This window comes from Solenopsis invicta, chromosome 5 (assembly GCF_016802725.1).
Source record: "Solenopsis invicta isolate M01_SB chromosome 5, UNIL_Sinv_3.0, whole genome shotgun sequence".
Classification (NCBI taxonomy): domain Eukaryota; kingdom Metazoa; phylum Arthropoda; class Insecta; order Hymenoptera; family Formicidae; genus Solenopsis; species Solenopsis invicta.
The window spans coordinates 21305164-21331346 of NC_052668.1; the positions used below are offsets into that span (position 1 = coordinate 21305164).

The 26183-nt window shown below is 35.1% G+C and overlaps 1 protein-coding gene across 1 annotated transcript in view; it reads left to right on the forward strand.

Moving 5' to 3' along the window:
- LOC105195136 (twitchin) overlaps positions 1-26183 on the forward strand; it is an 88069-nt gene that overhangs the window by 34816 nt on the left and 27070 nt on the right. The window contains 32 exon segments of the mRNA XM_039449994.1: positions 277-426; positions 1056-1241; positions 1482-1496; positions 3036-3215; positions 5080-5124; positions 7403-7441; positions 8239-8277; positions 11506-11656; positions 11879-12078; positions 12081-12129; positions 12342-12478; positions 17099-17224; positions 17375-17519; positions 17605-17744; positions 17828-17972; positions 18074-18215; positions 18327-18451; positions 18531-18884; positions 18982-19188; positions 19265-19573; positions 19788-20378; positions 20683-20988; positions 21171-21473; positions 21624-21908; positions 22104-22415; positions 22684-22986; positions 23170-23451; positions 23569-23868; positions 24027-24329; positions 24654-24935; positions 25200-25505; positions 25817-26119. Of these exon segments, the coding sequence (XP_039305928.1) occupies positions 277-426; positions 1056-1241; positions 1482-1496; positions 3036-3215; positions 5080-5124; positions 7403-7441; positions 8239-8277; positions 11506-11656; positions 11879-12078; positions 12081-12129; positions 12342-12478; positions 17099-17224; positions 17375-17519; positions 17605-17744; positions 17828-17972; positions 18074-18215; positions 18327-18451; positions 18531-18884; positions 18982-19188; positions 19265-19573; positions 19788-20378; positions 20683-20988; positions 21171-21473; positions 21624-21908; positions 22104-22415; positions 22684-22986; positions 23170-23451; positions 23569-23868; positions 24027-24329; positions 24654-24935; positions 25200-25505; positions 25817-26119 (6760 nt within the window).

Sequence of the window (26183 nt, forward strand, 5' to 3'; positions counted from 1 at the left end):
ATCTATCGGCAATTGTTCAAAGTAACGTCCAATATATACCGTTCCTAGTAGACGTAGAAACATAACGAAATTAGTTGTAGAAATTAGATGTGAATGCTTGATTTAATATTTACTATTATGAGATTTGAGTAGTATTATTGAATTAATAGTATTAGATTAGAGAGTTTTGTGCATTCCTCGCTTCTCTAGATCTGATTTTGATATATCGCGAAGCGAACATATAGATACCTCACATGAAGCTTGTTTTTTTTTTTTAACAATGATGTATTAATACAGCCGAAGGACGCCATCGAGACCAAACCGAAATCCCGTTTACCACCGAAACAGGAAGTAAAAACCGAAAGCTTTCAGGGGATTCAGCTTAAACCCGTTACAAAGGATGCGAAACAGCCTCAGAAGGCTGAAAATGGCAAGGTGGAACTTAAGGTAGTCCCGCTGAAGGGAATCAACGCGCGATCTTGCTGCGCAAATCTTTATGTCGCGCTCTCTGTGTCTTTAAACTTTCTCTTTAAACTTCAATTTGCAGCAGTCTAATTTCGCACTATTAAACAGCGCCGAAATATATTTGTGCGCATTTCTGTTTCTATACGTACGTCAAAATATTTTTCTCACTCTTTCTTCACTGTTCTTAATGCAAATGAAATTAATTATACGTTTTTTCTCTAAATAATCTTTTATTTTACACTTTTCTCTGTATAATATTTATATTCTCGACATATGTACATAATGCGGCATATTTCCAAGCTCTACGCTGCACTCATCTTTTCCGATGTGTTCTAACTCTCAAAATATGTTCTAACTCTTCTGTGATTTACACTTAATCTATCGTATTAATATGACGCAAAAAAGTCTTTTTTGAAAGATTGGTATCTTTTAATTTCCTCTATCTTTACACATCTTTCTTTACTGTACTCTTAATTGCAAGGTTATACTTATTTCTTTCTTGCTACTGGCAATTTGTACGGGGATTAAACCAGCATTGTGTCTGACACGTAACGGTGTTGATCCTCTTGACAGTCTCTTCGATTCTATATCGCTTATTATTTATTATGCAGAAAACTGAGAAGGCAGAAAAGCTCGATGCGAAGAAGACGAAGGCAGCAAAGGGGGCGAAGGAGACGAACTACGAGCTCCCGGAGATTCCGGATTACGAAAGGGCCGTTCTGGAGAAACCTCAGGAATTTGATTTCGGCGATTACGTTCCTCGCGACAAGACGAAACTAGATAGACCGGTCACGCAGGTAAGAAAGCAATAAAAAATCTCTGTACACGAACAATGTTACATAATTTTGCTTATTGAAATAATTAAAAATGTATATTAAATATTAATTTAAGAAATACTAAAGCTACATTAAATGTATCAATGATTTATAAAAAAAAATCCAAAGTCAGTTATGAAGAAAATTTGCGAATAAGTTAATTCAAATATCAATTAAATTTTTTATTAATAATGCTTTCTTTATTTTCATATCGCCGTGCAGAAATTTGATTCTAAGGTGAGCAATTGTCATTTATTAATAACGGAGATAAAATATGATTTTGCCAAATTGCCAAACTCGCACGAGAAATCCTGCGAGTTTCGCAATGCTATGTTACTCGAGGACGTTTTGATTGAGTTTCGCGATACGCGGTTCAGGATAATTAATTTTTACGCTCGATTTACGTACGGTTTAATTATAGCTGAGGTGCAAACGCACGTCGCCCGTTTGGTAAGCTTGGAAGGACGGCGAATTTTTAAAGAATTGCACGTCTAAAAATAAGATAGTTATGCAGATGTACAGGATGTCCCGTGTACAGGTGCACAACGAAGGAATACGATTTTATATATACAATATAAATAATTTTATTATTATTATATTTGTGTTATGTTTTGATGCTATATAATAATTATATTTCAAGTTAAGATATTTTTTTTTAATCAATATTTATAATGCGTAGAATTACTCGAAGCAACCAAGAATGCTTTTATTTTATTTTTTTTTGACTGTCTAATTTATATTATTTTTATACTTTATTTAATTTTAAAATCGAATTGTTTTCAAAATAAGTAACTCGTGCAACAATACATTTAATAATAAACCTTTAGCAGCGCGATCTTTTTTAGAACTGGGACAAAATGGTATTTTAGCACAAAAATCAACTTTATTTTCCGTTCTCATTGAAAACGTGTCCCCCGCGCCATAAATATCCTCGCACCACCTGCATAATCGCAATTAACGTTGCGAATGGACAGGGGGCAGGGAAGAAAATGAAAAGGGGTAATAATCAGCTGGTCCGAATCTTGCCTTGGCAAGCGATGAATGCCTCCTCTGCAACGCGCGACGCCGCACTCGCGACAGAACTATTTTGGCTGATAAATGCTCGTATATCATCCCCCTGAAAATCGGTTACTCGTCTTCGTCGTCGTCATCGCCGTCGAGGATGGGGAAAACGTCGATTGCTATTTTCGGCTTTATTACGACCGACCTAATGGCAACTTGGATTTGAATCGCAGGGTCAGTCGTAATCGCCCTACGTACGCGACCGTGTTAAATTATTGTGTTAACGCGAGCCCCCGATTTCGAAGAAATTATCGTGAAATTTGTTTTGAGTCTTCATCGAGTAGTGGTTTTTTATTAATTAAGAAATAATTAAAGTGTATTTGTGGATTAAGCTGAAAGTTATCAAAGCTTGGTTAATGTAACTGTGATTCTGTTTAGCTTCATTAATTTATGAATATTTAAATATTTTTAAAAATATAATGTGTTTGTCTAATAATATATTTACATCATACATCATTTCTTCAATTAATTATGTGAAGAAAATGGATTTTTATTTATGCATTTATCTAAATTATTTGTTATTAATGAAACGTATAGAGTTAAACGTTTTTTTCTGTCAATTAAAAAGAAAAAGATTAATTTACTGACATGTAATCCAAAAATATACTAAATTAATTATCAAAATTTAAAAGAGCTTTAACTTTTCGCTTAATCTTTTAAACGGACTTGATAGAAAGAAAGCGCTATTAATCAATCAATTTTCGATCATCGTAGCCGAAGTTACCGGAGATTAAAGCGCCGGAGACGCCCAAGATCGAAGTTATCAAGGACGTGACACCGGTCGGCAGCAGGAAGGGCTCTTTAGCACCCGGAAGCGGTACTAGCAGTCGACGTGGTTCGCTCATACCACCCGAGGAACTGGGTCGAAGGCCCAGCTTGATCATTAGTGACGAGGTATGTTACGGAATGTACTGTGTGATCGTGAAATTATATAGACTACCTTGTAGGGGACCGAGCTGAAGAATGTAATAGAGACAAAAAAAGTAACTTATTTAAACGTTCTGATTTAGTTTCTCTAAATCTTTAAGTTAAAAAATAATGTATTTTAACTTTAATTTACAAATTTTAAATTATAAGACAAGTGACACTAACGTATTATATTATTTGCAAATAGAATTTGTATTCCGATTTGAATATTAAAGCAAAAATTAATTTAATTATTAAGCTATTACAGAATTTTAGCTAAATTTGAGCTAAAAATTTTGTTGCATTCTTATGCGCTCATGTGAGATCACCCAGTTTGCTTTGCAGAAACTTACCGATGACTAAGGATCGTTACTGAACTTGTTAATTTATTGGAAGAACTTTGTCAAATCGCCAGACATTGTTCCAATTAGCTTCAAAATCCAGAAATAAATGACTCTAACGTGATAGATTTATTCTAGCGGAATATTAAATCACAAATCAATATTAAGGCTTCATTAAGGACTGATGTCTTCTTTGTCATTGCATCATTATCAAGAAAATTGCTTTTATTTTCAATTATTTGTTATTCCATCGTAAAGCAAAGTGAGTGATACGACGCACTTTGCACTCTTGAATATACACATTGATTAATCAAAATATGTTTATTTCAATATCTTTTATTGAATTAATAACTCATATTTTTGATACAAATTTATTAAATTTTTTTAAAATTATTTTAATATATAAAATTATGGATCGTTTTGTGTATTACACAATATGTTACGTTATACTCAATATATTTCAGAGTGCAAAGTACGAGTCCCATTAGGTAGATAATTAACGAGTCGCGTAAGACACTCGACGAACAAGTAGGTAGACTGGCTACTGGCCTAGGATTTTTTGTAGCTTTTTTTTTGAGTTTTATAGTGTAAGTCCAGTGATGGTCTTAGTGATCGTACTCGTGATAGATACGCGTCGTGAATCCCCGACGACGAGCTCGTCGAGTGACGCACGTCGCGTTTTAGAGTGAGCAAGGCGTGAGATTTAGATTTAGTGTCCCTGACATCAGTGAAAGATCCAGAGTTGACCAGCTTCTGAAGCATACTCCTTCCTTCCCTCTCGTCCCTTTCTCCTTCGAGAAAAATCGAATCCGATTATTTTACGTCGTCAAAGCATTCCTTTTAAAAAGAAAAAGAGAATGGAAAGCAACCCTCTACAATGCGATAATATTGAGGATACCCAAGATCAATAGCAACTTACCGAAGCAAGAGAGAATTCTTGAAGAACTAAATGGACGCTACCTGAAGAAGAACGTCGAAGAAACACGGATAATTGCCGATTATGTGTGGATTACCTCAGCTGAGAGCGAAACGATCAAAGACGTTCCCCGTATATCAGATATTTTATTACACCTTCTGTGATAGCATCTCACAGAAGGTGTAATAAATTTTGTCTTAAAATAATTTTTTATGAATTATAATTAGCGTTACAGTTTTATCAAATCTTAACTTGACTTGCTTATAACTAGAGCTATTTTCAAGAATGAAAATAGCAGAACAGCATTAATTAAAGTAACTAAAATTAAGCAGGCGCACAACTTGCCGTTGATGTAATTAATTTTAGTCGATTTCCCGAGAAAACTTGGTTCGGTTTCAAGATAAAGATAAAGCGAGGAACGTGTTTCGATACGTTCAACAGGGTGGTAGGCTAAAACACCAACACGATCATGTTATACGACGTAGACATGTTGCAGCATCGTTACATTGTGTACACACGCAAAACACAAACACACACGTGCACATACGAATCACCCTTACCTCGCAGTAGTGGTTAATAGAGATTTGGTCCATAGGAGCATAGGAAGCTTCGTCCCGGCGAGGTGGTGGACGAGCGCAAGGTGAGATAAATCGCTGAGAAAAAAAAACGCGGAAGCGAATGTCTCGTCTGCAACCTTACTCGACTACCAAACGCACTTATTCTACTTACTTCTCTCACACACTCTTTCGTACACACTCACCGGAGTTATCAGGCAAAGAAAATCTGATCCAAACATCTGTGCTACGAGAGAAAGCAAGTGGACTGTTTTTCTTATTAGTACGGCGAAGTCTTGCAATCATGATTCTCTTTGCCTGATCTTGCCTGCTCGTTACTACTATTTACTCACTGTGATCGTACTTTATGGTACACGATGCACGAAATCCGCACGCATCGTTCCGAATTTAATCGTGCACACTTTACAACGATAACATTAATCATATTATTATGATATTAATATTAAATTAATAAAGTATATTAATGATCGATCACTCGATTAATAAGCAAGCTTCAAATTGCCGGGAGTTAAATTCCCGACGATGACGTGCGGGAAACTTTAATTCACGTGGGAGAGTTCCAACATCTTTTGTTTTTAAGAAATATATTTTTCAACATATTTCTTAATAGGTATTTGGAAGATTCTGATATTTAATTTGTTAAAGTAAAAGATGTTTGGGCGAAACTCTCGCACGTGTCTTTCGATGTTTCGATATACATAATCCAACATTTGACCAGCGAGTAAAAAACGAATGCATCTCTGCATCTGGCACGGATCTGTTGCAACCGAGTCTATGCATACTGCCACTCTTGACGACAATAATAATAATAATAATAACAATAATATTAATTATTAATGCGAAATGAGGAGAACGGAAGAAGCCAGGGCTTGTCCGTGAGCGCGTCGAGTTGTCAGTTAATCACTCGCATACAAGATTTTGAGTTTTCGCTGGCGTACATCTTCACCCGATAGATCACTGGATGATCTTGGCAAGCATTGCGCCGCCGTAGACAGACATCGGCGTTAATTAATATCTCGAGCAGTGCGACGAAGAGACATGTGAATCATGCTTGACGACCAAGCGGCCTCATCATCCGTGAAATACTTAATTGTTATCTTGTTTTTGCCAGCAGTCAAATGTGCATCGCTATCGAAATTGAATTATCGCTTCACATTCCGTGAATCAGACAAATTCGAGCGCTTAAGTGTCGCGCGAAAGTGAGAACGCCAGGGATCTGATCGAACAAACTTGCTTGAAGATATTGCAAAAATATCAATTTTTGATTTTATATAATTTAACAAAAAATAAGTAAGAAACAAAATTGAAAACGCCTCTATAATTTTTTTTCAGAGATTTAACTATTTAACTTTTCATAAGATGCAAAAAATCACAAATATTTTCAAACTTTTTACTTGTAAGATATGTGTGTAATACATTGATGCAGTGATAACTGCAATGAGATAATTGAGATAAAATTATGATCTCGACCACTGATATGCCCTCGCTTCTTTAATCGACTATCTCAAACCTTCATGTTGTAAAAAAATTAATAATAATATATTAAAAATAATAATTATAATAATTATATTACATTCCAATTAATTTACGAAGCAACGAACGTATATAAAATTACGATGAAATTATAGTAGTAATTTGTATGAATATAATGAAGAATTCGACGTGAAAGATTTGAGATAATCGAAATGCAGTTCTCGAATTATTCTTACGAGAATGGCGATTCGTTCTTCAAGAGATTCAACTCTCATACGATCGTGCGCGATCTGGTTGCTCTCATACTGACGTAAACTCATGCTGACGTATTAGCTGACACCGCGCACTGCCGAATCGCACTCTACTGACTGGCAATGCACCGCACAAAAATGCAAACGCACAAGCCGTCGCAACGTCGGTAAGGCGAGCCTCGAAACAGCCATTAGCCCCCGTTTGTGTTCGTCTACCGCGATTTCCCCTCGTCCTACCAACCCCCGACTTTCATTCTTCGAATCCGTATATCCTCGGATACTTACCGAGACTCTGCCCCCTTCTTCCTCCCCCGAGCGAATAATAAAAGCAGCCCTATTTTTTTTAATCCGGCAAAAAGAGCCAGTTCTCGCCCCTTAACTTTTAACAGAAACAGCGAAGCCAGCAACGCAGGAGCATTTTTGTTTTCCATTTTCGGAATCATCGCTTTTTGCCGATCGTTTCTGTAAAAGAGAAAAGGTATTTTGATGTCCGCCTTGTGTAAAAGTTAATCGGGAAGCGTTAACAAAAGTCCGCGTTAACAAAAGCGACGAGAGGAATATCTCTACGATGACGAGCAGTCACTTGACCCTCATGTGTTCGTCTCTGTGATTTTTACAGTTGGGAAGGTTACGGCCCGGTGAGGTGTTGGAAACAAAGGTGAGATTTGTGTTCGCTATAACACAAAGCTTACCTGCTCAGAGTACCGTCACCAGCAATCTTCTGTTTCATATATTGCTCTATTTCTTTTTCTTTTTTATCTCACGGACACCGATCACCCTTTTTGGATTTTTGTATTTTTCTGCGCCCACGCCCGAACCCTCATGATTTTTAAGCGTCGTGTTTTGTCCCTATGTCCGCCCAGAGAAAGATAAAATAATAAAAAAATGCCCAGTAACTAAAACGAAAACTAAAAACGTATTTGGCAAGGGAAAGGTCCCCGGTGAGAGAGGCAAAAGCAACGCTACGCGTTACCACGGGACGGCAATAATAATATTAATAATAATAATAATGACGACATGACACGATGATGATATTAATAATAAAAAAAAATAATTCTGCGACATGTTTTTAATTGAGGTTTTTGAGGTTGTCGCTGCTGCTGCTGCCGCTACTGTAAACACGCTAGCCGCTATTTTTTTTCAACCACTGCGGTTTAATTACCGTAATTCTTAATATCGGTTTAATATCTCTTAATATTATATGTTCGCGAAAGCATATTGGCAAGTAATTTACTGATCAATAATCTGAGTTTTCTTTTCTCTCACATATCGAAAAATGAATCATATTCCCCACCCCCTATTATATCGAGCACTCCCAGGATAAGAGCCCACCTCGGGTGAGCCCCCCGCCCCCCTTTGGAAATTGAAAATTCTAATCTCTTTCTGTCCCCCCTTTCTGTCTCTACCTCTCTGTCTCTATCTCATCTTTTATTTTTTCACGCACCCCACACACAGACTAAGCTCGGCCGACCAGGCGCGCTGCAAGAAAAAGAGGTTAGCACAATATCTCTGTTGTGCGTGTACGCATATGTATATTTTTATATTATTTTGTATTATACACGTTTATACATACGTTATCTTGATATTATTTTCTTATTTATTGCGTGCTTAAAATTTGGATATTATACAGGATGTCTTTGAATAACTTCCAAAAGTCTCGTTTAGAAATTGGATTAATAAAAATTTTGAATATTTATTAATGAAAATTTGGTACCCCATTCTAAATAAAAAACTGTATCGACATTAATTTCAGTCAAGCTGTGTCAGAAATTTTCTTACGTTATAGATAGTCTGCCTAATTTCTCTTCACATTTCTGCTAAGAAGAGATTGTTGGTAAACTAGTTAATTTCGTACAAATAAAATTTTTGGATGTTATTCTAAACCTGTTTGTTCTATAAATATTTTGCAAAGAGCACTTTCTCGCGACAGTTAACGTCGACGAAATGCGCTTGCAGACGGTGTTTTTTTTTTCGCATTGTATCGATTTATGCAAATCTTGTAATTAAAATTAAAAACACATATGAGTCGATTCAATGTGCGTAACGCCTGAAGAAGCTCATTACGGTCGCGTTGCGGAAATTCTGCTTATTAGTTCGAGCGGATACACCTGTACATTTTATAGTGGCTGTATAGATGCAGTTTAGATGTAATTGTAATGGTGGTAAGAAATTGGAATTAACTTTGTCGTTACAAATAATTTGTGAGGGAAAATTGCTAACGCATTTTCTATTAATTTTATTGTGCTTCGAAAAAATTGTTCATACGAGAACTACCACCATTAAGAATTAAGTAGTCGCAGTACGACTCGGTGTCGGACTTGTCGCAGTGGTGTAACTTTATTTTAGCGTTCACGGTATACTCCAACGAGTGAAATAAAATATCTAAAAATTTATTTCGTAAGATTATTTTTATGAATTTTATTTTAATATCTAATAATGTAATTATATTTTTGTTAAAAATAATTCATTATTTACGCAAATAATTTTTAAATTGCACATATTTTGAAACATATTTTGCAACAATTTTTATGATAATTTTGCTCTTTTGAAAGGTCGACGTTGGAGATTCCGGTTCTCTTCTGCAATTTTGCATGTCACTGCGATAGATTTGAAACCGAGCGGTTTGCTCTTCTATGTCAAGAATATATATGTGTGAAATAACTTATTCATGTAGAACTTTATGTATAGGTGTAAATATTTATCGTGCTCACACTATATGTGTCAATAGATTCGATCGAAATGTTCTCATTTTCATCGTCACGAATACGATGTCTTAAAAAAAAAAGAAAACTATACTTATGCAATCATACTATCATTCCAATTCGTACATGTACGACATCGTATTTGTGCACATCGTGTAGATATTGTAACGTGTCTCTTTGTAAATAATCCTGATAACTGAATTTCCCGATTAGACGAATATTCGAACGACAATTTAATTGACGAGGATCAGATTGGTTCACGAAGTAAGCAATCATTTCATCGCCAGAACATTAAAAGTCATTCATGTCATACACATCATATCGAATCCACGTTTCTTTTTCTTTTCCCCAACTTTCTGTACCTTAAACTATTTTTCTTAAATTAATATATTTTCGTATTCTAACATCGGCTTGCGAGGACAGGCCAAAAATATAGCTAACGATTCCTATCGTAGATTGATAAAATAAAATTAGCTTGCACTAGCTGGGATAATTAGTTATAAAAAAATGGTTTAATTTAGTGTTATATAATATTACAGTATTAAATCTAATTTGTGATAATTATAAAAGAGAACTGTTTTTTAATTGTTTTCAATTGATATTTTATATTTTCTTAATTCTGCCTAAGATTGTCCCCTCTCGTGCAATTTATATAATCCCGTCTGAAAGTCTCCTGACTGATAATTTTATATAAAGAATACTTAACTATTATGTTCCGACTTAAAATTCTTATCCTGTAACGTGTAACTCGTGATTCGCACTTTCGCTTTGCGATTCACATATTGTGACAAATTTTGACACGATTTCATGCGCTGAGTGTGCATCGACGCACGAATATCGCATTCTCATTATCGTAAGAACACGAATTTCATCAACGAGCATCACTCATTTGTTTCTAACGTTGAAAGCAGGAATGATATAAAAATATCTACGTAAATTGACTTTGGTATCATTTATATTTTTTGTTATTAAACTAGTCTCATTTTTGAGAAATGTTGAAATTACATTTTCCTGCTTTCATCGATTTCTTATTCATCCAATTAATACATTCTCTTTCTGTGCCCTCTGTCCGATTATGCGTATTCAAGAAATTCTTACTTAGAGATTTAGTTAATTATTTTTAGCATAAATTATTTATAAAAAGCAAGTAAGTTAATGTTGTTAAAAATTTTGGAAATAATTTTCTAAAAACATATAAATGAAATATGAAAATTTAATTAACTTGAAGATTAAAAACAGTTAGATTTAAAAAGATTAATAATAGGACAGTAATTAGTTTGCTAATTTTACGGAACTGTCGTTGGAATAAGTAAGAAAAGTTCTTGAAACCGCGATTGAAAAATTTGCCACAGAAAGTCATCACGTGAAAATATCCATTGTTTATCGATCCCATCTTGCTAATCAATGTATTCTGAGAAAAGAACGTGTTTTTAGCATTGTCACTAATACTATTGAAACTCACTCAGTGACTAACACTTGTGAACTAATGTTTGAAATGCTGATTAATAATGTGAATTAATTTTCAATTGTAAATAATATTAACTCACAACAATTAAATGTGAATAAACGTAAGTAATTAAAATGTAAAAGAAATATGCAAAGTCGCATGAGCGCTGCAGATTTTTCAAGCAATAACGGCGACTTCCATTTTTTTTTACTTTTTCATTAACTTCTGTTTTGCAAAGAAATAATATAATCAGTTTTTATCGTTGCGAGGTGAAAATTAAGATCAGAAGAAGCGCTTGTAGAAAATAACTAAATATTCATCTAACTGTCATTTTTTGTGTAATATTATTAGGTACGTATTATTAACTACAACAAATAGCAATTTGCGTTTCTTTGATCCTCATTACATTGATTTATCATCAAAGTCAAACTTTTAATTTATGTCATCAACGGAAGTCGTCGCGCGCCGTGCTTAAAATTTTCTCGCTTTTATTCAAAAGCTTTTTAATGTCTATGTTAACGCGACAGTAAAATGCGTGTAAATCTTGCTCACATTTTTATTTGAATGGTGCAGCGTCGTCGTCCGAGCACAGCGGACATCAGAAGACCCAGCGTGGCGGACCTCGAGAATAGGATCAATTTACCTAGCACACCTCTGCGAGATGTTGGACCAGGTGGACCACCCCAGATCGTTGATGTCCAGGAATCGTACTCCGCCGTCGAAGGTATTGCATTTTGTTTCTATAAAATGAGAAAATGATTGTCCCAAAATTAATATAATCGCAGTGATAATAACAATGTCTTACTAATCGCAGTGATAATAACAATGTCTTACGTTGTTAAATTGTTTTTGATACTAGGATAACTGTTCAATTGTTGTCGTAAAATAAAAAATATGAAAGTGCTTTAAAAATGTTAATTCTACGAGTATTATTAATTCTTGACAGACTCGACGGCGTATCTCACCGTCGCGGTGGAGGGCAACCCCGCGCCAACTTTCAAGTTCTACAAGGGCATCACCGAGATCATCGAAGGTGGTCGCTTCAAGTTCCTCACGGACTCGGAGACCAACACGATCACCCTCTGCATGAGGAAGACGAAGCCCAACGACGAGGGCACTTACAAGATCGTCGTGAGTAACATCCATGGCGAGGATTCCGTGGCGAGGATTCCGCTGAGATGCAGCTCTATGTTTCCGGTGAGTCGGCTTCTTTCAGAGCTTGAACACTGAATAAGAAACATCAACATTCAACGCATCAAGCTTTTTCTATTTTATTTACTTATATTGGAAAAATTTGGGTATTATATAGCATTAAATATATTTTCAATATATTCCAACTTGAAAAACGTGATGGCTCAAAATTTCCTCTGTAGTGCAAATTGTAATTTGTTGTATGAATTTTATAACAGACGCCAGTGGCATGGACTTCCGTGCTATGTTGAAGAAGAGGAAATATCAGAAATGGGGGCGAGAAGAGGCCGAACAAGAAAAAGTAGATTTGAAGGAAGTCGAGAAACCAATGCCGGCGTTGAAGAAAGTAGAAAGGGTATGTGTATCCATTTTACTTTATACTAAAAAATACATACAAATGATATAAACTATATGCAGACAAATTATTAAGTTATTAAGTTAAATTTTTAATCAACATGGAGTTACTTTTATATAAATATTATTCAACTTATATCTTCAATTTTAAAAGTTTAATAAAATTGTTTCGCGTAATATTTTTATTAAATGAAGCCAATACGCATCATATTTACAATCACCATCAATGTAGTACAAACAATGGGCGCGAATGCGATTTCAGCACGTTTATTAACAGCCTGATGATGTCTTTATAAATGTGAAAATAGGTGACACATCGATGTTAGATATGCAATATAAATCTAACACCGCATGTTGGACTATCCGCTATCTTAATGGATCCACGTTCTAATTTAAATTCTCTTTTCCCTTTTTATTTTTATTTGACAATTATATCGCAACAATTAAGATTTTCTGTCTAATTAGAGAAAAATGCAAATAAAGAGAAATTGATAAATATTTTTAACTTTCTATTTAAAATGATAAAATAGAATAATATATATTCTAGATAAAGAGATAATTAAATAAATATATAAAATAATGTTTTTTTCATTTAGCATAGCTAAAGGCAGCTTAGAAATATAATTTTTGAAGATGGTATATTTTGAAGTTCTCAGAGCGCATTTTCTGCCTGTTCCTTTCTCTCTGTTTCTCCCTCTCTCTCTCTCTCTCTCTCTCTCTCTTCTTCTTCTTCTCTTCTTTGTACCTCTGTCTCCTAGTCGCTAGGAAACGAACTGCACGGATCGAGCTGGTTCCAAGACGGCGAGGATATAGTCATCTTGACAGCGGGTGTGGAGGTCTTTCGAATTTCCCTCGTCAGGAAGGGTGAAACTAACTGGAGCTGGCTCAAGGTTTCTTTTCCGAGCGATCCACATAATAAATCCTGTAATAGCGATGACACTATGACGGTTTTAAAACGCTAACGAGACATTAGAACAATCTCACAATCTACTTTATTTTTTTTTTTTAATATTAAACTTAGATTAAAATAATAATGAAAATGAATAATTTTATAATGATAACTAGAAAGTAGAAAACATTTGCACAATGATCTTCTGATCGTTATTAAAAAATTTGAAACCCTATTCTAGTGGCATTATCTAAATTTTGACCATGCCATGTAAGTTCTTTACTCCTCTCCCTGCCTCGATTTCGTCGCGCAAGCGATGTAACTTTCTCTTCTCATTTTTAACGTACGCACTTTTATGTATGGTTTAGAGTTAATGCTACACTTTTTGAACTACATCTATCCCTCTTTGTCTCTTTGAGTTATTACTTAAATTCTAGATCTACATCTGACTTTAGTGCTAAGAGTTGATAAAAATTTAAGATTAATATTTGCTTTTTATAAAATGTATGAAAATTATATTGTGGAGATTATTTTGTTATGTGCACACTGAGGGCTAGCTGTATATCTTTACATTTATCACACATTTCTCTATTAACAAGCAAGCACGATAATTAACGTAACTGAAAAGTCTGAAAATCTCTAATAGAGGAAAGAATGTAAACTGTTGATAAAATGTGTGACGAAATTGGCATTGTTTCGAATCTTTTGCATGACACTCCTCACATTAGGAGAAAAGCATTATCTCTAAACGTGTAGAAGTATTATAGGAAAAAATAAGAACTCTGATATAATTGATTTTATAGCTGTAAATAAAAAGTACTTAACAGTAAGATGCACATCGATAATAGCAAGTGCTTTATAAAATCGAATAGAAATTAATTAAGTACCATCTTTCTTTTTTATTTTTTTTCATTTTTAAATAAATTTCTATTTGAATGTATCCTTTAAATCAGAGTTCTTTGATCGGCATTTGGCTAATTGTATAAGAGTGGCATTAACCATGATGTGTGTGTGCCGGGCATGCAGGACATCTTCGACATTCAGCGCAGGCCAAGTTTGCAGGAGCTAATCGTCGACTGGCCAAAACTAGCGGCACACGCCAAGGAGAAGGTTCGCGAAAAAAAAATCTTAAAGCAGTGCATCCTAAGTTTCCAAAAAGCCACGAAACAGAGAGCAGAACTGCCCCGCAACTTCCTTTGCGCGGTATTCTGGTTAATTAAACTTAAATATCACATGATTATTTAGACATTGTGCATAAAAAATTATTTTAGTTGTTTAAAGTTGTACGAATTAGGAAATATAGAGATAAGATTTCTTCGATACTTATAATTTGCCAGAATACCTCCGTGTTCTTTGGATTTTCTAAACTTGACCCTTTGAACGAGATAAGACATAGAAATTGTGTTGTTGTAACACAGCAAAGAGGTCGGTTCTTGCGCGATGTAGGCATTTAAAGTAACTATGATTGATCTCTTTGTCTTATTACGGCAGGTGTTACATCAATCCGACTAAGGATGTAAACCGAATAAATCAATGAAAACAAAAGCCAGTCAGTTATTCGCAAGAATTTTATATTGCGTTTGTTCCGATTAATTTTAATAAAAGCACGATAAAATTATATTACAATATGTAACTTTTTCGAAGAATATTTTAAAATTCTTGCGAGTATTTACGAGATCCCTTTGGCCTGCGCTTTTTTAAATAATCTCCAAAAATTTTAGGAAACTATGAAATAGAGGCGCGAATATAAAGTTGATAATGTTCGTGTGAATTCTTGTTGCAGGTTAATTAAAAATTAACAAACTGCAACTGAATTTACCTATGCTCTTCATGCTTAGCTTGATTAAAAATAAATCTCACATATGCTTATCATCACGCATGTACACGCTTTCATGAATGTTTTTGAACTAAAATACATAACATGTAGATTATTAGTCAAATCAATTAGACAAGTCTCATTACTTAAACAAGTTATATAGAATATTCAAATAACATTTCTTGTCATCGCACTTTGCTCTGTTGAGTTATGGTGACTCACTTATCTAAAAAACTGCAGAATTTCAACGCAAAAGAAAAAAATAGAAAACATTTCTACTAAAAATAGTAATATTTGCGACATTCAAATAATTTAACATTTTGTAATAATAATCATACGTTATGTTTAATAATACTTAATGTAGTACTTTTTGACAGTATTTTGTAGCAACTTAACATAATTTAGTAATTATTATAATTATTTATAATAATTGTAACCATAGTTAATCATGCATAACTCATAATGACGAGTAGCGACGGTTTATTCAGAAAATTCGAAACTTATGAAGCCAGGGCTAACAATGACAGCTAAATTCGAAGTAAAAGTCCTCCGTGGCTCTCCGCTGAAAACGATCAGCGAGCAAGATCGACACGATGTGTTTCGGGAAGGTGCTGTGATCGCGGATATGCCTTTTCTTGTTTCTAGAATAGTGGATCGCGTAGGCCGTCTCTGGCCGAATTAATACCCGACTGGCCAACCCTGCATCACTTCATCAAGACGGAGGTTGGACCGATTCTCACGTGAATCGAACTCTCCAATAATTTCACGTGATATTGACTGTCTGTATGCCTGTCGCTGTTGCCTCGACAGTCTTCCGAAACTCGACGATCTATCTATATTCTTTCTTTGACTTGCTCGAGAACTTGCTCTTTCTCTCGATGACTCTCTTGTCCAAATTAATCGTCTCGCCCCAAATCTTACTGTTATTTCTTCGATTAATAAAAATCTTATTTTATTAATTACTTAAGATGAAATTCGCTTCTTTTACATCTTTTGGCTCGATCTATAACTTCATTTTCTTTAATCCTTCTTTTATTTTCTGAAAGAATACTTTGTTTAATTTTAAAATTTACTGGAGGGGATCCTATCTGTGATAAATTTTCCTTATAAAAGAATTGTTAATTTAAACAATTACAAAAAATTAATTTTTTTTTATAGTAATTAAATTATATTAAATTATTATTGATAAATAAAATTACAAGTTTAATATATTTTATTGAAATATTTCTTGAATTGTTAATTAAAAGTTAAAATAAATTATGCAAACTTTAATATTAAGCATTATTGTTAAAAAATGAACTTCTTTAAACGTTTTATACATTTATTAAATATATTCTTTTAGAATTAAATTGATTTAAACGTTAGATAAAATATTCACAGTTGGAGTATCCCTGACATAATAATAATAATATTTTTTTTCATTGGTGTCGTCTCTTAAATGTATCATAAGCAATGCCTTCTCCAGCAACTATCTTTTTGCGCCTTTTGCTCAAGCAATGGCGAATTTTTTTATCTTTTTCAAGGAAACTTACATACTCTTGTTCTTCTCAAAATCGTTTAACATCAGATGTTAACAATACTAAGCATGACAAATCACAAGCTTGAAAACAAGCTTGTCCAGCCAGCTCTGTCGACGAACGATTGACCGAACTTTTTGCAAATTTTTTATCTAGAATTTCCTTTTTTACAATCCTTATAGAGACTTTGTCTCTGTTTCTTTTTTTTTATTGTCCACGCCTTCCATTCCTCTGCTTGTACGGGGAGGCAGCGACGTTATTTTTTAAGTTTTTCGCCGATTTTTTCTACTACCTTTTTTTATAGCCTGGCAAAGCGATCGCTGTCGATGTTGAACAATACTACTTGGATTTTTCAGCTGAATCTCCGAATATGATTTACAATCGATCTTTTTTTCGCAGAAACAAGAAAGTTTCCTAAAACCACTGGTGGACCAGTATGCCAAAGAAGGCAAAGACAAGAAGGTTACCTTCGAAGCAAACTTTTCGAAACCAAACTGCAAACCTAAATGGTTCTTCCGAAAGGACGTAAGTCAGAAATAGTTGCTATTTAATTATATAGTTTTATTTTTGTACACTATAATTAATTAAAATATTTTATATCACGTATTTTATAATTAAAAGACAAAGTTAAAAACGGAAGCAACTGACACTAAATAATTTGCTTCTTTTTTGCAGGAATTATTCCCATCGGCAAAATACAAATTCAAAAACGAAGAGGACTGCTATCAGCTCATCATTAGTGGACCCAAAGTCGAAGACACTGGAAAATATACAATCGAAATTTCCGGCATATCTAGTACAGGTTTCCTTAATGTAGATGGTACGTAATAATATATTTTGGATAAATCTTCTCTTTCTGAGAATCAAATTTTTACATAAAAAAAAATTGTGTTTTGAAATTTTAGAACCTGATCCAACGTATACGTTCGTGAAGCCATTGTCGAAGAAGACTAGCGGTTTTACCAAACATGAAACTTACATGGAATGTACAGTCAGCTCTAATATGGCGCAAATTTCCTGGTACAAAGGCAAAACGAAACTTGAGGTAAATCATCACGCTAAAAACTCGAAAAAATTTTTATTATTTAGAAAATTTCAGTATTATTAAAAAAATTTTATTATTTTTAGGATGGAGACCAATACAGTATTTCTAAAGACATGTCCGGCGTGTGTCGGCTGGCGATCAGAAATGCAACTCTCGAAGACAGCGGCGAGTATACTTGCAAAATAAACAAGCAGACGGACAAGACCGAAACTATCCTTACTGTAGTCGGTAGGCATTATTATTACAAATTGCAATAATTCAATTCAATTACAACTCTTGCAATATTTATCTAAAACTTCAAATTTTTACTTAATCATGCTTTTTTTTAGAATATCCTTACAAGTTCGTCAAAGTGCTGAAACACCAGCAACTGGTAGAAAAGGAAACTTTGACCTTACTTTGTGAATTGGATGATGCCGCGGGTGATGTCCAGTGGTTCAAAGGTGACCAGGCGATCACGCCTGACAAAAGGTATTAATAGAGAGAATTATTTTTTAAATTATTATTAAATTATTAATTAAATTAATGATCAATATTTTTATAATATTTGTTTTTAATTTTTTATAATTTTTTTTGCGCTAGGGTGCAAATCAAGGAAGAAGGTAGGAAGCGTAAGCTCATCATTAAAGACTGTAAAGTCACGGACGCCGGACTCTATTCTTGCGTGAGCAATGCGGACAAGACTGAAGCTGAAATCGTGATTAACTGTAAGTGCATCAAATTTTTTAATGTACCCTTAATTTTTTAGAAGAAGATTGATTATGTATCTTTTTTTGGAAATTACAGATGCTAATCGTTTCAACAAGAAGCTGAAGGACACCGTTGCTGTGGAGAGAGAGAAATTGGTGCTCGACGTTGAGCTTCAGGATCAGACCGCGCCGGCTGTATTTTATTTCAACGGCGAGAAGATCGAGCCCAACGAGAGAGTGGAGGTCAAGAATTTGGGCGGCGGTAAACATCAGTTGATCTTCAATAAAGTGGAAATGACGGACGACGGTGAGATTATGTGCGAGAGCGGTCAGCTGACGAGCAGCTGCAAGCTCACCGTGAAGAAGGGTGAAAGCAAGCCAATCGTTGACTTTCCCGACAAAGTCGAAGGACCCTGCAGTGCCCCGCTGGTCTTTGTTGTGCCTTTCAAAGGTAATGGTTTATATCTTATGCATGATGTAATAAAAGTAGCTGTGGTGTACAAACGTTGAATTGTAAAATGGAAAATTTATATTTGCGGTTTCCGCAGTTGATGGCACCAAGCAGAGTCCAGTGGAAGCGAAGCTGATGAAGGACGGCAAACCACTACCTCTCAAAGACGTTGAGGTTGTCGTTGGCGAGGATAAAATCACGTATAAGATCAAGAAACCCCAACGCGAATCGTCTGGTATCTATCAAATAAAGATCAGCAATAACCAGGGTGAGGAAGTGAAGGATGTCAATATCGTTATGCAAGGTTTGTATTTTTATAAAGTTTTCTGTATGTAAAATCTTGTCTTTTACTTCCTTTTATTTATAAATTTTTTTTTTAGACGTCCCGTCTGCGCCGTACGACGTCGAAGTCAACGAGATATTCCAGAATTCTTGCGTCGTGTCCTTCAAGCCATCAAAAGATGATGGTGGCTCACCCATCATGAAGTACGTCATTGAGCGTCTTGATCTCAGTTTGAAGGCTCAATGGGACAGCGTGGGTGAAGTCATGCCAGGCGAGAAGTGCTCCTACAAGGTTGAAGATCTAGTTGCGAAGAAGGAATACAAATTCCGCATACGGGCTGTAAATAAACTTGGTTCCAGCGAACCGGCGATGTTCGGCAAGCCCGTCTTAGCCAAAGATCCATGGGGTAAATTTTTGCATTCAAATTCAAATTTATATAAAAGATTTAGATTGAAATTTACACTACCTACAATGAAATCTTTTTCTTAAAAATTATAGAAAATGATTTAAATGTAAAATTTAAATGTAGCAATTTAATTTCTAATACTTATTTCGCAATTTGTAAATATGTCAATAAATCAGTAAAAGAAGACAAACGAAGATATTCCTGTATCTTCCAGATGAACCGGGCAAGCCTACGAATGTCGAGGTAACCGATTGGGACAAGGATCACGCTGATCTGACATGGACGAAGCCCGATAATGACGGCGGTGCACCGATCACCGGCTACGTAATCGAGTACAAAGAGAAATTTGGAAAGGAATGGGTGACGGGCAAGGAAATCGAGGGTGATGTGACTCAAGCGACTATCGACGGTCTCAAAGAAGGTACCCAGTACGAGTTCAGAATACGAGCGGTGAACAAAGCAGGTCCTGGTGAACCGTCTGACGCCACTAAACCAATTATTGCCAAGTGCCGATTTGTTAAGCCATATATCGTCGGCGATGGACTCACAAATTTGGTCGTCAAGAAGGGCCAAGTTATCAAGTACGATATCAAATATGCCGGCGAGCCGGAACCGGAGGTGCATTGGTACTTAGGCCAAAAGGAACTCGTCCAGGACGCGGCCGAAAGGCTTACGATCGACAAATACGAGAGAAATACCGTGCTGACAGTCAGGAAGACCACCAGACCCGATTCTGGAAAATATAAATTGGTATTGACGAACAGTTCCGGCACCTGCGAGAGCGTTGCTGATGTCGTTGTTCTTGGTGAGTGATCTTGTTAATATCTCGCAATTTCCAAGCAAACATTTTTTTGTTTTTGATTAAATCAAAATAAATTTTTAATGAAATTTTACATAAAAATTTATAGTAAATAGTATATGTATAGCTCAATAAATATTTAATTTACAAAATTAAATATTTTTATTTAATTAAGGAAAATAAAAAATTGAAGTTAAAGCAATTAATTTGAACTGATTTGCAAAAAAAAAGATTTGTTTATTTTATCATAAATAAAAGAGCGTTAATTGAAATTTATGTTACATCTCATAAACTTATTATCTTTTTACAGATAAGCCATCGATTCCACTAGGACCTCTCAAAGTGGAAGAAGTCCGTTCTGATCATGTCAAAGTCAAGTGGAACACGCCGGAAGATAATGGCGGTACTGAAATCACAGGCTACGTATTGGAAAAAATGGATTTGGACACTGGGCGATGGATTCCAGCTGGAGAAACTGGTCCCCTTGAGAAAGTTTTTACGTTCCCTGGTTTAACACCCAAGAAGAAATATAAGTTCCGTGTTAAGGCAGTCAATAAAGAAGGCGAATCCGAACCTTTGGAGGTTGAGGAAGCCATCGTCGCGAAAAATCCTTACGGTAATGATATATTTGACATTTTTAATGATTAATAGTTTTTCCGAATGGAAATTGATAATTAACAAAATTATTTTATAAGGAGAAATTATAATAAGCAAAATAAAATTAGATGACATAACTAAATTATCACAATTTAATTTGATTAATTTTTTTGAGTTAATTTTATATAATATTCTTAACAGATGAGCCTGGTAAGCCTGGCAAGCCACAAATCTTCGACTATGATAATGTCAGTGTGTCTTTGAAATGGGAGAAACCGTCGAGCGACGGTGGCAGACCGATCACTCATTATACCGTTGAGATGAAAGATAAATTCGCCATTGATTGGGTCGAGGTAATGAAGACTACCGACTCGACGCCCGAGGCTAAAGTAGAAGGTCTCAAGGAGAAGATGGTTTATCAATTCCGCGTTCGTGCTCACAACAAGGCCGGTGCTGGTGAGCCTAGTGATGCCACGGATAATCACATCTGCAAGCACAGAAATCGTAAGTATTCGTGATTCATGAATTCATAGAATCATCACATAGAATTTTCATAATTTACAACATTTTTATATTATTGATTTTGAATTATATATAGATATTATTTATTAGATTTGTGAATTTAACAATCTCTCAAATTGGAAAAATTTTCAGTGAGACCAAGAATTGACCGAACCAATTTCAAATCGGTCATCATCAAAGCTGGTCGCACTCACAAATGGTCTGTGGATGTATCTGGTGAACCTCCGCCAGAGACAAGATGGATTTGGAGAGACAACATCCCGTTGACTACCACCGAACGCATCAAGATTGACAATGTCGAATATCATACAGACTTTTCGATCGTGAATGCGATGCGCAAAGATACTGGAAAGTACACACTGATTGCTGAGAACGCTAACGGCAAAGATGAAGAAACCGTTGAACTCACCGTTCTCGGTAAGCCCAATTTTCAAATTTAATTTTTTTTATGTCCTGTATATAAGAATAATAATTTACTAATAATTTAATAGGTTATTGATTAGTATTTTATCTATTCTCTAATTTTTTAATCAGTTACACGAATCGATTTTAAGATAAAAAAGAATCTTAAATAAAAAAAATGTCTTCATAATCAAACTTTTTCTTTCACAGGAAAACCGGATGCTCCTAAAGGACCTCTGGAAGTCACTGATGTTACCAATACTTCGGCCAAAGTGAAATGGGAAAAGCCGGAGGATGACGGTGGTGTTCCGATTAAAGAGTACGAAATCGAAAAAATGGACACAAAAACTGGTAAATGGGTCAGAGTCGGTAAAGTGCCTGGAAACTCGCCAAACACAGAATTTGAAGTCACCGGCTTGAATCCTGGTAGCGAGTACAAGTTCCGAGTGACGGCTGTCAATGATGAGGGCGATTCGGAGCCTCTAGTGAGCGAACGCGGCGTTGTTGCCAAGAATCCGTATGGTACGATATTTTTTTATATTAAATATACTTAATAATTTAATATTTCTAGTATCTCTGTTTGTTAATCTATTTAATGTTAAATTCCTTGATTACTATATCGTAAATTTTTTTTAATGGAGATGACAACCAATATTTTAACTTTTGCGCAATTATGTTTTTAAGATCTTAATTTAAATTTTAAATTCAAAAATATTAAACAATAATTTAAACGCTAAATGTAAAGTACATACGCTATGAATTTAAATTTATATTAAATAATTTTTTTCAGACGAACCTTTGAAGCCTGGAACGCCTGAAGTCACCGATTACGATAATGAATCTGTAAGCTTGAAATGGACTCCGCCAGATTTCGATGGAGGAGCGCCGATCGAGAAATACATTATCGAGAAAAAAGATCGGTACAAGCCTGATTGGGAAAAGGCTATTGAAGTCCCTGGAAATCAACTTGAAGGCAAAGTACCCGATCTAAAGGAAAAGGGCGAGTACCAGTTCCGAGTCATCGCCGTAAACAAAGCTGGTCCTTCGCCTCCATCAGACGCGTCAAAGATGCAAATCTGCAAACACAAAGCTCGTGAGTTTTTGTTAAATATATATACTTATAATATAATTATGGTTGTTTATATATTATAATTAATTAATAATAATTAACATAAAAGGAAAAATATTGTAAGGATTGTAACATTTTAAAACTGATCTCTATTTTGATAAATAGAAATTAAAAATAATATTTTGTTCTATAATTTTTTTGCTTCAGTGAAACCGAGAATCGACAGAACAAACTTGAAACCGATTGTCGTACGAGCGGGCAAAACCGTCAAGTACGACGTGGATGTGCGTGGTGAGCCACCGCCGGAGATCAAATGGTATCACGCGGGTAGTGAAGTAAAATCCGGCGAGAACATAGAGATTGTTAACGTTGACTATAACACGAAGCTCACCATCACCGATAGCTTACGCAAAAACACTGGCGTGTGGAAAATCAAGGCTGTCAATCCTCATGGCGAAGACGAGGCAGAAGTCGAAGTGACGATATTATGTGTGTAATAAATGTCTAATATTTTTTAAAATGTGTGACAGAATAAATTATAAAATTCTTCTCTTTTTTTTATTTTAAATTCTATTTGAAATTGCATGTTTTGTTTCTTATATACAGCTGCTCCCGGAAAGCCAAAGGGACCGCTTAAAGTGGCGGACGTCACGAAGAACGGCTGCAAACTGAAATGGGGCAAACCGGAAGACGATGGTGGTAAGCCGGTTACTGGATACCAAGTGGAGAAACTCGATAAATCGACAGGCAGATGGATACCGGTCGGTCGTACGGCGGATACCGAGATGGACATAAAGGGTCTTCAGGAGGGACATGAGTATGAGTTTAGAGTAAAGGCTTTGAACGAGGAAGGAGAATCGGAGCCGCTCGTGTCAGACGGTTCCACACTCGCGAAGAACCCTTACGGTAAGTTAAATAATAATAAAATTAAATTGATAAAAAAATTTTGAATAAAATAAATTTTTTGAACAAGTAAAAGTATGTATAAAAATAAATAAGTGCAAAATAAAACAAATTAAATATAGAGATTATTAAAAATTAATCTAAATACGTTTTTCTAATAGATGTCACAAGCAAGCCTGGAACACCGGAATTCGAAGATTGGGACGTCGATCGCGTCGATCTCAAATGGGAACCTCCCAAAGACATGGGCGGTGCGCCGATCACTGGTTACATTATTGAAAAGAAGGAGAAACCTTCCTCGCAATGGGAAGAAGCTCTTGTCACTGACTCGCCGCAACCGAAAGGTCGTGTTACTGGCTTGAAGAAGGGTTCCACTTACCAATTCCGTGTTCGTGCTGTTAATAAGGCTGGACCATCGGAGCCCAGCGACCCGACCAAACCGCATGTTGCAAAAGCAAGATTCTGTGAGTTTCTCAATTTAATTAACTAATTGAAACTAAATATAACTTTTAATTATACAAAAAATTAGAACTATTTGATAATTGTAAATTAGACAGTACATTGAATTACAATTTAGAATTACAATTAGAATTAATTTTAAGATAAAATTAATGTTGAATTTATTTTAAACTTTATTTTTAATTTTTATTTTGATTAAAAATTTTTCTCTAATAAAATTTAATGTATTGTATTTTATAGAAGAGGAGAAACGTGAATAAATATTAAATTCGCATTTTTAATTATCACGAAATAATTCAAGATAATATTGTATAAATATTTTTTTGTAGTGAAACCACACATCAACCGTGATAAACTGCAGACTATCAAAGTAAGGGCAGGTCAATTGGTGAAGTTGGAAGTCGATGTTGAAGGTGAACCTCCTCCAACAGTTACATGGAGTTTTGCCGATGCGCCGCTCCAAACTGGTGCCAACGTAAAGATCGATAATGAAGACTACCTCACTAAGATCCAGTTAACAAACACCACTCGGAAATTAACTGGGAAATATACCATTAAGGCTGTGAACGACTCTGGACAAGATGAAGCCGATGTAGAGATTAATATCCTTGGTAAATATAAACTTGAATATATTTTGTATCTATATCAACTTAAATGTCTAAAAAAAAATTCTTTATACTTTATAAAATATTCAAAATATTTTATTTTATGTTGAAATTACAAATGCATAATATAAGCAAACCTTACATATTTTTTTTTAATTGAATAATAAATATTGAAATTAAGTAATATAAATTATATTAGGCTAAATTGTCAATCCAGAAGTATGATATTTACAACATATTTATGCTATAAAACTTTGTGCAATTATGCAGATAAACCTGGAAAGCCGGAGGGACCGCTGGAAGTAAGCGATGTGCACAAGGAGGGCTGCAAATTGAAATGGAGCAAGCCGAAAGACGACGGTGGACTTCCTCTGTCCAGTTACCTAGTAGAAAAGATGGACGTGACGACAGGTCGTTGGGTACCAGCCGGTATCGTGGATCCTGAAAAAACTGAGCACACGGTTACCGGTTTGGAACCCGGCCATAAGTACGAATTCCGTGTGAAGGCTGTGAACGAAGAGGGAGAATCAGAACCTCTGCAAACTGACGTTGGCATCGTAGCTAAGAATCCATACGGTATAGTATTCTAATTTTAATTACAATGCGTTCGCATACGTATTTATTTTTGTACGTAATTCTATTTTGGATCGAATAATTTTAAATATACCGTAATCAACAAAAATCTCCTTTACTTTTGCCATAAAAAAATTTAATTAAAGATATTATTACATTATTACATTTTATCAACATTATATTATAAGAATATCAAAGGTGTATTATAAAAACATCAAAGATTGACGCGATATTAAAACGATATTTATTTTATAATTTTATTTAATGTTAAAGAAGAATAGGAAAATGATGAGGTACTTCTTGGAATGTTTTAGATGCTCCAGCGGCGCCTGGACTTCCAGAGATTGTCGATTGGTCGGAGAATATGGTAAAACTCAAGTGGGAGCCGCCGATAAGGGATGGTGGTGCACCGATTACCGGATATATTATTGAGATGAAGGATAAATTTGGTGCTAATTTCGTCAAGGCTGCCGAAGTGCAAGGACCTGTATGTGCTGGCACAGTTCCACGTTTAGAAGAAGGCAATCAATATCAATTCAGAGTACGTGCCGTCAATAAGGCTGGCCCTGGTGAACCCAGCGAGGCTACGAATCCACACACTGCTAAAGCTCGTTGGCGTAAGTGTTATTTTAAAAATGTTTAATAAGTGACAGTTGTTTAATAGAGACAAAAAATATATTG